Raw genomic sequence first — 16118 nt, forward strand, 5'->3', positions numbered from 1 at the left:
AAACGATTCTGCAAAGCAGAGTGGACCAATATTCCCTCTTGTTCTTTATTAAGTTTAGGGTGCAATTGCTTTTCACATTATGCCCTGGCTCAACTGGATGGCATTTTTCCATTAGAAAACAAAATAATGAAAACAACCTTTTTTTATTTAATCAGGGTAACTTTGATCTTATAATTTGTTTAATGATCTGAAACATGTAAGTGTGACAAGAAGAAAAAAAAGAAGGAGTAAGAAGAAGTAATGGAGCAAATACTCTTTCACAGCACTTAAAATAACATTTGCCTCAATTTTACATGAAGTCCTGAAGCTCTTTACACACATTCCTTACAAACTCAGCTAGTTGTACGTGACTAAGCTTCACGCTGTCATGAAGCTCACTCGAGGATTATTTCACAGCAGAGCGGAGGCGTCAGACTATGTTGGCCCCAGCCTCGCCTCAGGGCCTCGGTCTGCTCTTGATTAATCTGATTGTGAGAAAACCTCCTCAGAGCCAAACACCCCCAGTTCTTCCCTCATCCTGCTACAATAGAGGGGGTCATTTCAAAGCAGTGCCTCAGGGGGGGAGGAAACACCTCTGAATATCAAAAATACTACACCTCCAGACCTTCAATCACACACACAGACAAACGCAAAAATTAAGACTGGGCAGCGGCACGGAGGCAAACTGATGCAAGCTTTAATCTGCAATCCTTATTTTAAAAATGCGCAGGCCCCTCCGCACTGCTCGGCACTGATTTTGTGGTCTTTTGCCATGCTCTGTCCTTGGATCACCTCTCAATCAAAATGCTGTGGGAGGAGCTGCGTTGTCTTCTTACCCAGCACAGTAGACATCGCAGAAATTGTTTTCCCGAAGAAAGAATTGTCTCCTGACTCCCCGTCTCGACTTTGGTTTCACACCATACAAGACTTTCACTTCTTGCGGACTGCTCGTCTTTGACTTGGCCAAAATTATTTTTGAAAATGGAACTCAATTTAAGTAGTCCCTCAGGAGCAAAAATGGACCTGAAAAGACTTGAGAAGATGGTTTGTTCAGGGTTGTGTGCAGTCTTAATTTTGTGCAGAACATTTAGCAATTTTCCACAGGAAAAAACTCTCGTTCTTGAACCGGTTTGGTTTGTGTGCCTTCAAGTTTTGGTGTTTTGTTGAGCTCCAACGCTTATTTCCACCAATTTTGAGAACCAAGCATGAGTCATCAACAGTGGACTTTAAACAACGTGAGGGAAATCATATTAGTGAGACAGCGGAGCTTGTTGAGCTGCACAATTTTCCTTTCTAATGCAAAAATTGAGCATCCATAAACTACAGTTAATACAGAAAAAGAGACGACGACTTCATGTAAAAACAGTGGTATGAACAAAGTTTTTATGTGCATATGTTCAGCATCTGCAGGTGTAACGGAAACGTGGTTAAACAATGCGTTTACTAATTAGGTAACTTCGGAATGCAATTGACTGCACAGGATTCTGATTACACAGAGGGTGCACACCCTGCTGTTCAGATTTTTATTTGTAAAAGTTTGTCGTTGTAATGTTACAAAATGTGAAAAAAGTTTATGAATACTTTTGCAAAACGCTATTTAGATTTCTTTCTCCCAATGACACTCAGCTTAAAAGACACAATTAGAAAAAAACCAATGAAAAAAAATCTAAACAAGAAACCAGTTTAATAAATGAGGTGAAATGGAGTAAAAGCAGATGACACACTATCTGAACTCTAAACAAATGACTCAGGGAGCAGCCAGGGGACGAAAGGCTGACAGTTGTTCAAATTAAATTAAATTAAATTAGGAAGACATGTTTTCATTTTCAGTGGAGATAATCATGTCCCTTCAGTACCCTTTAAAAAGCATTGGGGAATTAAGAACATGCATGTTCATAGAATATATTATAGTTAAAAGCAGCTAAATGACCTCAAAGATCAGTAATTAAATGAATAAATTACAGACTTTAGATGGACTGATTTAAGTTCAGCTCAGACAAGCAAAAACGTATACCATGATAATGAGGGGTATGAGTAAATTAAAGAACAAAACATGCACCAGACATCATACTGCAGAAAAACAGAAAAATGTTGCACTTCTCACAGGCCAATTACATGATTTTAAGGGGCATGGGCAGATGTTCAAAGCAGACTTTGCAGAAATATTTACTGTGCAGTTTTAAACAGTCTCACAAAACACTGCATATATGTTACAATGCAATGCATCATTAACTGTAAAGAACAAAAGAAAGCAAAAAAAGTTAAAAAGATATTGGTTAAAGTCCGGCCTGCTCCAAAGTTTTACTAGATTTTCCCATACAGCAGAGAGGCAGGAAGTATGTGACAGATGAGAGAGACAGCCATGAGGGTGATCAGTGCATTCAAGGACAAAATTTGCTTTTGGAATTAGAAAACACTAAATTAAAACTCCTGTCTGTTTAGGGTGTTTTATCTGGTAAACCACACTTACTGTTGGAATGACATAAATCCAAATCAAATGTTTTTAGTTCTAGATAAACCTTTATGATATTTTATTGCTGGCCATTTTACACACACTTTACACTACAGGAATGCATGAAACTCTTTTCACAGTTTATTGTATAGCTAAATTATAACAAGATGTTTCATACAAATATGTGAAATAAATGTTAAATTTCTGGTTCCCAACTAAAATTTATTACCATGCAGTCAGAATATTTCTAAGCATACGCACTACTGCCAAGCAGATGTTTAGAACAGTGGAAAAAACATTTTTACTCTTTGTAAATTTTTCGGAACCAAACATGACCTTATGCCCAATACCAAGCGTTGATGATAGTACCACAAAGAATGACCATTTTTCTCAGAGTTTCTCAGGATTTCCTCAGAATCCTTTCACATTTCAGGCATTTCAAAGCAATGGTTGCAATCCTCCAATCAATATGCAAACTATTTCAAAGAAGGATTCACATTAAAAAAACAAAAGTTGAATACATCTTGAAGTGCTTTTTTCTAACAGAAATCCTGCTCAACTTGCTAATCCTAAAGCTACCCAAACCAAAAACATAAACTTTTTTCAAGGATATTATTGGCTACTAGATTTATTAATTAAAATATTGGCAACTAAAATTGCCTCATTTGAAAAGATGAGCAGATTACCCTATTGGCTAACATCAATAGCTCAATTTAAAAAATTTGGTAATCAACTGATTACATTCAATATATGCACTACATGAGTCAGTAGTCTGTTGAAATTTACTGACATACTTGAAATATTAACTTTTATGTAACTGTAATAAAATTCATATCTCTATTGCACTCCCCTTCCTAATACTGTATGTATTTTGGGATCAACAGTGTTGAATTCACAGTGTTCTGATGCGTATGATTGTGTACGTTACTTGTTCTACGTCACTGTTCACTTTTTTGAATTATCAACTGACCATTCAGGAATAAAATGTTTGTGCTCTAACCAGGTCACCGAGCAGTCAAATAATTATTGGCCAAATAAATCAGAAAATAGGTCATGCTTTCAGTTTCACTTTCAGTTTCAAGTGTCCAGTCTTCTGAGATGAGTCAACCATCTGCAACGTATAGTGTGAGATTAAGTAATGGTATTATTAGGTCATTGCTGCGATATTTGAGTCAGAGTTTTGTTGTTTCTCTGGTAGTAGTGCACATGTGCTATATACTGCAGTTCATGTCAAAAGTAATAATAATGCTGAAATAATATTAATCTAATCTGTAGGTGTCCATACTGTTTTATTGCTTTTACATAAATTATGTAACTGTGTTTTTAAAATAGACTTACAGCTATTTTATACCGCACATTAAATCACAAAATTAATTATCATTATTGTGTCATATTTTAAAAACAAATAATTTTAAGCAAATTGATCGGCCAGAAAGAAAATGGCATAATAGTTGAAAGAATTTGGTGCAGTTATTTCTGCATTAATATTAAAAACAGTTATTTCAGAGTATTTTGTATCTTTGGAATTATGTTGTGAGAAAAATAGGTTGAGTCTCTTTTTTTTAAAAGTATGCGGTACAGCTGTAGTCAGTGGTTAAACTTTCAAATCTTTTTATAAAATCCCAAACTAAAGGAGACATTGTTTGACAATTTGCCTGCCAGGACATCTACAGTCATTTCTCCCCACAGACTCTGCCGTTGCAATGTCTGATGATTTATGATTTATGAAATTTACTGTATGTTGTCTGTTTCTTATGATGCAGACTTTTTATGGAACCACAATTCACAAAGAAAAGTTGAACAAGAAGTTGTGGGACTTCCCACACAGGGGGCTTCCAAATAAATTTCCTTTGGCCCCTAAACACCCACCAGGAAAAAAGAGAGTTTAAACGGAACACTGGGAGAGGAAAAGACACAGTTCTCACCCGCGACCACATGTTATATGTGATCATCTGCAGACACATGACAGAGTCAGTACCTTCTGGGAACACATAAAGCTGGGTGCTGCCATTTTGTCGCAGCGCTGGAAATGTCAGCTCATGGCGGCGTCAGAAAATAGTGTTTACCATCACTGCAGTTCCCACTAAATTATTTCCGAGACAGGGCTACATGTAGCACAGTGTACACATTTACAGTCTCTTTTACAGATGGTTTAGAACAGAATCCTTAGAGTCTAGAAAAACCTCCATTTATGTGACTTAAGTCATCATAAGTAATGTCTTTGTGCTTCTTTCCTGTCTGTCATGCCAGACAGACATGTTATAACTGATTTAATTAAAATGTATTGAAAAAGAAATCAACAATAATAATCAAGTATATCTTTACAGTCTTTAGGATACTAGTTAAAATTGCTGTAATACCTACACTACACCAGAAGGTGTCTAGAACATTGACTCTAACAACAACACCATTTAAAAGAAGCAGATCCTAAGCATGGTTAAAGCTTTGCTGGGCTAAAGATTCTCCCAAAACAGTAGTAGCTCAACTTTTCTCTGACACTTTACCATTTCCTCTCATTTACTCTTCAGCTTTCCTAAGAACCTTAATAGAAACGGAGTAAGGATAATGTGAGACATGATGAAATAGACATAAAAAATAGCTCCATTATGATTGTTGTGGTTTCTAATGGAATGCAGCAATAGGCATGTGCAAAGTGGGCATGTATGTAATAATTTTCAATCATCTCTACACGTATACACCACAAACAGTTTTCATTTATCTCCACCTTCAAATCGGTCTCATCACCAAAAAGTCAATGCAGCAGAAAATCTCCAAAATATCTGTGTTAGTGTGTACAGGGATTTAATGCACTTAGGGTAAGAGAATGATATTTGTTATTGTTTTTAGAAAAACAGTGGTTCTGAAACAATATTTTTCAGAAAAAGTCCCCAGTTAAAAGAAAATCTTGAAACAACACCCTTTTCTTTTCATGCTGTCAACCAGTACACTAAGATAATGTCATATTCCCAGCTTTATGTTTATCATCCATTCCTTCTTCTTTGTTATGTGCACCTTACCACCTACAGACCTGGCACACGTACTACAGGGTTGTGTATCACCCAGCTTCATGCAGACACTTTAGCTTCACCTAAGGTAAATTTACAAATGCAATTCACAACAAATTTAATCTCAGTGCACCCCACAAGACAAAAAGATCCAGTTCATTTTTATCCAATTCCACCCAAATTTAACTCGAATCAATGCAATTAATTTGATTACAAATCCAATCATACTAGCAAGGAAGTGGGCTCCGGGGTTTAATTCCTATTGTAGTACGTAACCGAAGTCTGATCGTATGGGGTCAGGATTTGGTGTTTCTTCAATTTGGGGAGGCACCAAATCCCTGTTACAAACACACATCTTCTGCATCGTCCATTTGTGATACAACCAACATGCATATTAATACCTAGTTAGGACAGCTTTTTAAATGACCAAGATACTGCATAATACACCGTGTTTTTAATTAGTGAAAGTCATAAAATCAAGTGAGAACTGCACTTTGACTGAGCCATTTGTTCCTTTATTACATTCTCAAGGATTGGTGTGTTTCATTATAATGCATTTCTGTGAAGTGGGCTTTTCCTGTATTTAAGGAGAGGAAGAAACCCTCCTGTTTGAAACTCCACAGCTTGAGTGCAGTCATGTCTGGTCAGTATGTGCTCCTATAATTTGGCCCAGGACTCGTTTGCATTCTGACTGCCGGAGCTTAATGTGGACACTAATGTAGCAGACCGCTTCTGAATGTAGGCGGGTCTCTCTGCTCCGACCAGACTCAGTTCGCCCACAGCTGTGTCTAGTACTACTTACTTTTAATCAGATCACAGAGGATCCTGGTATATATAAAATGTGAACAGGACCCTAATTGTCTTGGGTAACAGAGCCGTAAACTTCTGAGTTTTGCCTGATTTGACATATGAAGGCAGTAAATCAAAAAGATGATGATTTTACTTGGTGCATTACAGTTAAATACTGCACCTATGAAACCCACATTAGCCATTTAGAGCAGCCAAGAGCCACTAAGAAATGTATTTCATATGACCACCTTTGTTACTTACTCACTGCAAGCGAGGCAGTAAATCAGGCATATTGCGGTCAGACTTCAAGTTTTAGCTGTGTTGCTGCTTAAGTGAAATACAAATCAACTTCAGCTATTAATTGCCTTTACCCAAACCATTTTCTAACAAAATTATTGTGCTGTGAAGGAAATAAATACTATGTATTAAATTCTGCACACTGGTTCAAATTCCAGACTTCTAATATGTTTCCCGTATAATATGTAGACTTCAAAAAGACAGAGTGTGGGAGGGCAATATGTGGTACAGAAGAGAGAAAATCGATTTTGAACGAGTCTCATGGCTGCGTGAGTCATGAAAGCATCAAGTTCATGAAGATCCCTTTCAACTTTCCTTTCATGCAAATGCATCAAAAAAACATTTCCATCCAAGAATGGCAACACAGCTCCAGAAGAATTTCATTGCTCCAGCACCATGAAGGGATGTCAAGCTCAAAGGAAGAAAATGACAATCACAGCTTGAACATTCAAGCGCAAAGTATCTTGGGTAAAATTGGATGCTGTGGTTGACTTGGTAAAATTTTATGTAATGCTCCAAAGGTATTGAAGCCATGACATTCTTTTCCCCCCACTGGGACAGTGAATTATATTTTAACTAAACCAGAATCTGACGATTTTAACCTTAAGCTTGACCTGTCTGTCTAAAAGTCAAAAATCCTATCTTTTTACATTCACTGAGCACATAATACATAAATGTCTTCCAAATATATTCAAACTCAAGTTAGCTATTTCCACTGTGACTTGAAAGCACAGAGATATAAGAAAGTATTGAAAGTAAACTTTTTTTTGTATGACATGTTGAGACGGTCTACGATTCATTTAGAGTACGAGAGAGCGAGAGAGAGAGAACAAGACTTTAAGCAGATAACAGGAAGACTGAACAGGGTACAGCAAAGTAGCTGTAATATACGTTTTCTAACTTTTAACCCTATCGGTCATGGAACATGTTGGTTTTAAGTTGACATGTTGCAAAGCATCAATCATTCATTACAATCTCTATGGGAATACTAGCCATGTTGACTTTGCTAATCAATAATATAGGTTCCTGGACAGTTTAAAATGTCTACTTTGGAATCATTGTCTTTGGTTTAAAACATAGAAAAACTTTTTTACACCCTCTTCCTCTATTACACGTTGTGTGACTTTCCCTCTGCTCCTAGTAAATAAACCCCATGTCAGCATCATGCAGATAGAAGACATAAAAACTTGGATGACTTTAAATTTTCTGCTTCTAAATTCAAACAAGACAGAAGTTGTTTAAAGTTGTCTTTAAAAAAGAAACAGCTTAGTCAATCACTTAACCTGGATGGCATTAAATTGACCTCCGGTAATAAAGTAAAAAACCTTGGTGTTATTTTTGACCAGGACATGTCATTTAAATCCCATATTAAACAGGTTTCTTGGATTTCCTTCTTTCACCTCCGGAACATTGCCAAAATTAGAAATATCCTATCCAGGAGTGACGCTGAAAAACTAGTCCATGCATTTGTTACTTCAAGGCTGGACTATTGTAATTCTTTACTATCAGGATGTCCACAAAATGCAGTTAAAAGCCTTCAGCTGATTCAAAATGCTGCAGCAAGAGTTCTGATGAAAATTAAAAAGAGAGATCATATTTCTCCTATTTTAGCTTCTCTTCATTGGCTCCCTGTTAAATCTAGAATAGAATTTAAAATTCTCCTCCTCACATATAAAGCCCTTAATGATCTAGCTCCATCATACATCAGAGATCTGATTGTTCCATATGTTCCTAACAGAGCACTTTGTTCTCAGACTGCAGGTTTACTGGTGGTTCCTAGAGTCTCTAGAAGTAGAATGGGAGGCAGATCCTTTAGTTATCAGGCTCCTCTCCTGTGGAACCAGCTCCCACTTTTAGTCCATGAGGCAGACACCCTGTCTACTTTTAAGGCTAGGCTTAAAACTTTCTTTTTTGATAAAGCTTATAGTTAGAGTGGCTTAGGTTATCCTGAGCTATCTCTGTAGTTATGCTGCTATAGGCTTAGGCTGCTGGAGGACATAATGACCACTTTCACCCTCTTCGCTACATTCTCACACGACTCTCTAATTTTGTATTATTTGCTGTTATTTCAGCTTTAAATTTATGTTCTCTCTCTTTTCTCTTCCTAGAAGCTACACCTGGCCTGACTCTGTGTCTACCTGTGACACCTTTCTGGAGAGGGGAATCATCCAAGCTTCTTCTGGCAACAACTTAATGTTCACCTTCTACCGATGATCCACATGGCCCTGTCTTTCAGTGTTTAACCCTGTCTGTCTCCTAGACATAGCAATTGACTGAGCTTTTACTGTGACTAACTCTATATGATCTCTCTCATATTCTAAACTTGAGAACTGGCTCAGAGTTTATCTGTTTTTTCTTCCTAGATAAAACCACTAAAGGAGCTACATCCATTAAGGTTTTACTTTTCCTTCCCATAGAAAGTACTCCGGTCGTGGCAGATGGCTGCTCACGCTGAGCCTGGTTCTGTTGGAGGCTTCTTCCTGTTAAAAGGGAGTTCTTCCTCTCCACTGTCGCTACATGCATGCTCAGTATGAGGGATTACTGCAAAGTCAACGCCAGGGACTGTCCACTGTCTCTACATGCTCATCCAATAGGGGTGACTGCAACAAGTCACTGACTCATTGCAATCTGCTGGGTTTCCTTAAATAGAAATCTTTTTCAACCAATCTGAATAAATAACTGAATCTGACTGCACTGTTCTATAGTTAGGAATTAATTGGAATGTATGTACCTGAGTTGAAATCTACATGATTCGATTTCATTGACTTTGTGAAGTGCCTTGAGACGACATCTGTTGTGAATTTGTGTTGTGAAAGGAAACCTAACTTGCGACATTGCTTGGAATGTACAGGAATATGAAAAATACATAATTTTCTGAATTTTAAAGTAAAATACCTCCAATAGAAAATTAACATGGAGGGAAAAGGACTTTGAACAAAATCTGCACTTCTTGTAAAGAAAAAAAGCATTTAACATAAATTGTTCTTTTATTGCTATAATATAATCTCACACTGCAAAAGTTGCTGCAGTTTTCAAATGGTGCACTATGTTTAATTTGTGTGTAGTAGCAAGATAAAATATAGTTCCATGTCCTGACGAAGATTATCACACATCATCAAAGGAAATAGGAAGTCACAGATTATTTACTGGAGTTACTAGAGACTCTGATTAACTTGAAAAACTCAATTATGAATTAAAACTGTTTTAATTACTTTATAGTTATGGAAATTCTTTGTAAAAAAATAGTTTAAAAAAAGCAAAAACAAACTAAATATATTATTAAATAAATATACTCAAATTGTTGGTTGATTTTTTTTCCCCAAATTTGAAGCTTTTTGCACATCTTTACAAGGAGTGCCTATAAATGTGAGGGTAGCGGTACCAAAGCGATAATTCATAAATCATTATGTAAGACTAACCAGCAGATGACCTGTGAAGGTAAAAGAGAAAGCAGTTTTCTTACATGGCCCTGATCGTCCAGCTCGTTGTTGGTGAGTTTGAGCTTGTCGAAGCTGACCACCTGCCTCATCCAGGTGTCCCCTGAGGCCAGAGAGTCCGGGTGGATGTAGACCCGCGGGGGCACCGGGGAGTCAGCGTTTCCTGCTACCATCCACTTGGAGCTATGATACACATACCTGCATGAAAAACAGGAGAACCCCACTTTGAGCACCTGCATAATGACTCTGATACTAGGGACCCTGAGAAGTCTTACATCTTATTGTATTTATGTAGATGTGTGGCATAATTTTACATGAAATAAAAATCAATACAGAAAATGGATAAATCCAAAACCTTTTATATATTTTGTTGAGATATATAAAATGGTAAATAACACTCTACAACTCTTCCCATCTTCCTGTTATTCTTGTTTCTGATTATTTCAGATGATTCTCCTAATGATGTTTATGTCTCACAGAAACTTTGTGGGGGTCTAAAGCTGCCTCATCACTTCACGATTTTCAGGACTCATTTGGGGTCACTTCATGGTTGATCAGGTCCTTATGATACTTACTTTGATTGAGAAGGGCTGAAAGGCCTTTAAGCTTTTTCTTCTCAGCTAAGAAACAAACTCCAAACACTGAGTTGTGTTGCCACAATACCAACTGCAAAAACTCATCTGCTGTTTCTTCAGTCCACTTAAAATTTCCAACAAGGCCAAGATAAAGTGTCCCACATGCAGTCACACGCTCAGCTGCATAGTTTAAATTAAGCATAGCCATAATATTTGATGATGTTGTGCATGGGTTTTGGTACAATGGGGAGTTTCACCCATTAAACAGCAGGAAGAGGGAAGAAAAAAGCAGAGAGAAATATAAAAGAATGTTTTGTTAGCATTAGTTTTGCAAAAACAAAGGATTAAGGCTTTGGTTAATCCCTTCATGCAGAGGAAAATAACAAAAAAAGGAAGACAGAAAAAAGAAGCAACTAAAATGAAAAGTAAATGAATGGTAACGGAAAGCAAGCAAACAAAGGCAGCAGCGTGTCAAGAGAGAAACTCAAAGAGGTAAATACAGCAGGTAGAGAGGTAGAACAAATAAAAGGGAAAAAAAGAAGAATGGCAGAGTATGGCTGGAAATAAGTGTGGGGAGAAAGAGAGATTGAGGCGGACAGCTGTTTGCTTTTAGTTCTGGCCCTTGAGGGTGTTTTATCTGCAGCGTCTCTGCCAAAGTCATCACTCATTCCTGAAACATGGACAAGACTCTCATTTGGTCTTTTTGTAATAGCTTTCGAAGAGCAATCATGAATGTCAATGTATTTCACTCAGAATTTCTGTAATAGACCAAAACAAAGTAGTGCATAATTGTGAAGGTGAAGGAAAACGACAAACGAAAAAAAACAACAAACGAAGTTTTGAAAATCTTTTTTTACAAACAAAAACTTGAAACATGTGGCTATGGACCAAGGAATGTACCAGACAGGTCAAGGATAAAGTTGTGGAAACATTTTAGGCACAGTTATGTTATAGAACAATATCCCAATATTTGGGCATATGTGTGCTGTTCAATCCATCATCTAAACATGTAAAGTGCATGGCGCAACCTAAACATGAACATCCCCCTAAAAGCTGACAGGCCAAGCAAGGACAGAATTAATGAGAGAAGCAGCCGTGAAATCCATCATATCTCTGGAGGAGCTGTAATCATCCACAGATCTGGTGGAAAAATCTGTTTACAAGAAAACTATTATCTGTTCACTCTACAAATCTGTCCTTAATGGGGATAATACAAAGAAAGCTGTTGTTAAAAGAAAGTCAAAAAGTCCGGTTTGCAGTTTTGCACAAGTCGTGTAGGGGGCACAGCAAATATGTGGAACAAAGTACTTTGCTCAGATGAGACCAAATCTGAACTTTTAAAAACGAACCCACATGGAAAATGAAATGTGTTGCATAACACTGCACTCTCAATGAATGCAGTATCCCCATGGTGAAACAGTGGAGGCAGCATCATGTTGTGGGGATGCCTTTCTTCAGCAGAGAGAGGGAAGCTGGTCAGAGTTAAAAGGAAGATGAATGGAGCTTAATACAGGACAATCCTGCAAGAAAACCTGTTAAAAGCCACAAAGACATGAAACTGGGACAGAGGTTCACCTTCCATTAGGACAAATTGATTTTCACAAATGTTTTCCATCCAGTCTTACAGAGCGCGAGCTGTTTCTTGAGATGCAACGCTTGTGGAGCCATCCATCACACCCACCCAACCAACTAAACACCCATCCATCCATCCATTTGGGTAAAATCAAAGGATATCTTTGCAAAGCACTCTACCTACAAAATCAGTTAAGGTGGTACAACAAAAAACAAACCAGACATTTTCCAAAAGGTAGACCAGACAGTATTTTTGTGATGTGCAAATTTTCTACACATCTCACAACATTTCTCCATCAACAAATTCTGATGTATGCTTTACACCACTCAAAGACAAACATAAATGGGCGTAAACATGAGGTACATATAACCCGTGGCGACTCAGGACTGACCTCTGAGACAAAGGTTCCATTATAGCAGAACTATTTTCTCTGAGCTTCCTTTTACAGAAAGTGTTTTCGTTTTTTAGTTGCTTTTTTTGTGCTGTTTGACAAGGACTTGGGAGCAAAAGCTAAACGGATAAAGTTAGCAGTAGATCACGCTTCTGGTTTTAGATCCTTCCATTTATTTATCCATTTATGACATAATGGAAGAGCAAGCTAGCAAAAATCAATATTTAAAAAGCAATGGACGGACCATCCTGCAGATAGTGGCAGTATACAACTAATAGCTCACACAAATTTTAATTAACTGCAACACTGAGTACTGAATACAATCATTACATTTATTTCTCCCAACATGGCTATGCCATGGCAAAGGAAACGACATACAATCCACAATCCCTCTGAGTATTTCCCTCTTGCAGCAGTGGCTCATGGGAATTTAAAGGGGAAAGCCTGTTGAGTCAAGTGATGCCTTTAACACACAATGGGATTGTCATGGTGAAGTCTACTAGGACAGAACAGACTCCTTCATTTCAGCTGTGGATAGTTTTACCAGAAGCTTCAACTTCAACTGGTTCAAAAAAGCAACACTGAACGCTGCACCATGGAGCATCAGCAGCTGACCAGACTTCACTGGTTCAGGTTTTTTAATAGAAAATAATAAGGCCTTGTTTTGTTGTTTTTTGCTCATCTGACACCACTGGTGGGTGTTGCACTTCAAAGTCTTACTCTTTGAACATCCAGCAGCACCTAGCTGTGCTGCATTGCTAGCTTCTATGTAAACAAACAAGTAGATTCAATCTCCACTTTATCTTTATTTCTGTCTTTAATTGCTACAAATCTCAATTTTATTAGCATCTTTGCTTATAAAAAAATGTAGAGTTTCTCTTGTTTTAAGATGCTGAACACTTTACCTGCCACTGATAGCTCTGTAGTAATTAGTTATTAGTTATAACTAAACAAATGTGTACAGTTGTTGTCTCGAGTTGTTTTGTGAAAACAATGTGAAAAAGGTGTAGCCAGTCAGCTAAAGAATGAGCATGAGCGTCTTGCAATGATCTGCAGAGCTGAGAGCATCCACAGATGTTTGTTAATAACTAGGCTATAGTGGTGACATTATGACCCCTAGTTACCTCTTTCAAACAGTTACCAACATACATAAATCAATTTCAGAGCTTTCAATGAAACCCAAAAGCTAGGATTTACAATTTATACAAACAATCCTTTACACTTAGAATTGTTTGGTGAATTATGCAAAACAGATATGCATCCAAAATAAATCATTTCAGCTTACTCTCTTATCTGGACAGTAAACATTTAGCTTGTATGTTTTCACTGTAATGCCACACTGCTCTCTGTGACTTTTGACCTTAACACCCTTTCACAGATGCACAGACCTCAACAAAGGGTGCCAGGCGTTTCTGTAATTTCCTGTTTTGAGCGCTGTTTAGGGTTACGCTCTGCGTAGCAGGGAAAGTGTTAAGGAACGAGGAAACCCTAGCCCCAAACAGGACTGGAAATCTGATTAGTCCGCTCGCTTTCATCTTTCATATATCTGCCATCTGGCACCGGCACGATCAATAAAGATTGGACTTTATGTGACACTCTTACTGGACAGATGGGGATGAGAGAAGGAGGGGGGGGGCTTTACGACTTTTCAGCCAACACCAAACCATACAGCTGACAAAACTAAACTGAAACGCATGCTCAGATTCTCTCCCTATTACATTACCACACACACACACACACACACACACAGAAATACACACGTGTAGTTGCAACAAGTAATTGGTAAAAGCGTGTATTTGTAACACAGTTAGCCTGGCATACACTCTGGGCCAAGTTCAACCTGTTTATTGAGTTACTGTACTGACAGAGTGAGCATTCTGGGTTGAATGTTTCGCTCGGTCTCGTAAAAAAAGCCATAAAGCTTTGAGGGAACACATGTGTCAAACAATGAAGACCAACTATCCTCAATATGTTTCAGCTTTCACTTCTCACTCTCAAACCATTCTAGGCTACCACTGATATGACTAACATGAAAATTAGGTCTAAATCAGTCTTTCATTTTGGGCAATAAATTTCTCCAGGCTTCTGTATAATAATCAATTTAAAAATAAATGATCAATTTGAAATGCTTTAATGTTGGCTGATAAGTGCCAGTAGTACAAATGTAATCTGACAAATAATATTAAGGAAGGGGAGATTCACACAAACTGGATTAAAATCAATCTTTGCTAATACTTTGGATGATATGAATATTCTGATTCAATTCAATTTAATTCAAAGATACTTTATTGATCCCCGAGGGAAATTAGAATAAAGTCAGAAGAAGATGCATAAAAACAGAATCCTTGCAATGTTTTGAACTTTATTTTTACAATTCAGGGCTGTAAACCCTGACAGTCGGGATGGGAAAACCTGCTTCAGGGGGCATTCTTGTTTTTCCAACTAGGAGCTTACAAAAAGAATGCACCATTAGCCATAAGGTCTGTATAGGCAGTTAATATTAAGTGTTAAAATATATTCAGTATGAATTTTGAATTAGAAATATTGTTATTCAGATTGAATTGTCACAAATATTAATTATTCAGTAGTTCAGGTTATCCTTTTTAACCCACTCTCTGGTCTTAATGTTAGACATGAGTCACTTTAACCATTTCTTCTGGTTGAAAACCTAATCCATTATGTTGGTTCCATAATTGACCCTGTTTCATTAAATCAAACCATGCCTGGATCTGTCCCACTGTGACTCAGAGCCAGGTGGGCAAAATAACCCAAACTAGATTGTTTTTAACCCAGCAGATTTTTTAATGGTGAGAGACCTTCCAGATAAATGACATCATGGTAATAGTTTTAGTGAAAGAGTGTGTCCAGTAACACAGACTAAATTCCTGAAGAGCTGTTAATGTGTTTCCAAATGAAATAAACAACCTGTGTTTGAAAGCGTGGCTGTGATATGCTTTGTCACACACACGATTCAAGGAACTAAAATCACTGACATTTAACAATCCCAATCATATTATTCTGTATGTAAAAATAACTAATATAGGCATCTCATATGTGGTACCATGAGGCACTCCTAAAGGCAGACCATTCAAAGGGGGCCGATCCCCAATAAAGCCCAAAGACTGTGAGACACACCAGAGCCCAGCTCAGTCTTGTGGTAAATTCCCCAGCCAGGAAGAAAATCCTATTTAATTTTACAAGACCTTCCTGGCCTCTAAAAATCCTCCAAGATGTCTTGGTTTGCTGGTGGGAGAACGGGGAGCAGCGGCAGAGCAGAACGCATGCTGAACGCTCCGATGGAAACTTTGTATTTTTAAACAATGGTATGAAATAAAGGCTATAGGAGGATCAAATCAAATGATCTGATCGCAGAACTGACAGTATTATAATATCTCATGTGTTTTTAATAAGGCTTTCATTTCTGCGTGATTACTTTAAGTAAATTTGCTCTGTAGGCGACAGTAAATAAACTTTACTGTCGCACAGCAACACATGAAACAAAACCAGCTAGCTTCAGTTCCATTCTGCTGACACTTTGTTTTCCCCCCAAAACATATTTTTAAGGTTATTCGGACTAAATTACTGGTTTGGAATTTCCATCATTTTCTTAATTTAGACTT

General features: G+C 37.5%; 1 protein-coding gene across 1 annotated transcript in view; it reads right to left on the reverse strand.

Annotated features, from left to right (window-relative positions):
- The window catches only part of tbx15 (T-box transcription factor 15), a 47784-nt gene that overhangs the window by 14471 nt on the left and 17195 nt on the right, over positions 1–16118 (reverse strand). The window contains exon 4 of the mRNA XM_047369569.1: positions 9986–10157. Within this exon, the coding sequence (XP_047225525.1) occupies positions 9986–10157 (172 nt within the window). The remainder of the gene's footprint in view (positions 1–9985; positions 10158–16118) is intronic.

Source organism: Girardinichthys multiradiatus, chromosome 7 (assembly GCF_021462225.1).
Source record: "Girardinichthys multiradiatus isolate DD_20200921_A chromosome 7, DD_fGirMul_XY1, whole genome shotgun sequence".
NCBI classification, from domain to species: Eukaryota; Metazoa; Chordata; class Actinopteri; order Cyprinodontiformes; family Goodeidae; genus Girardinichthys; species Girardinichthys multiradiatus.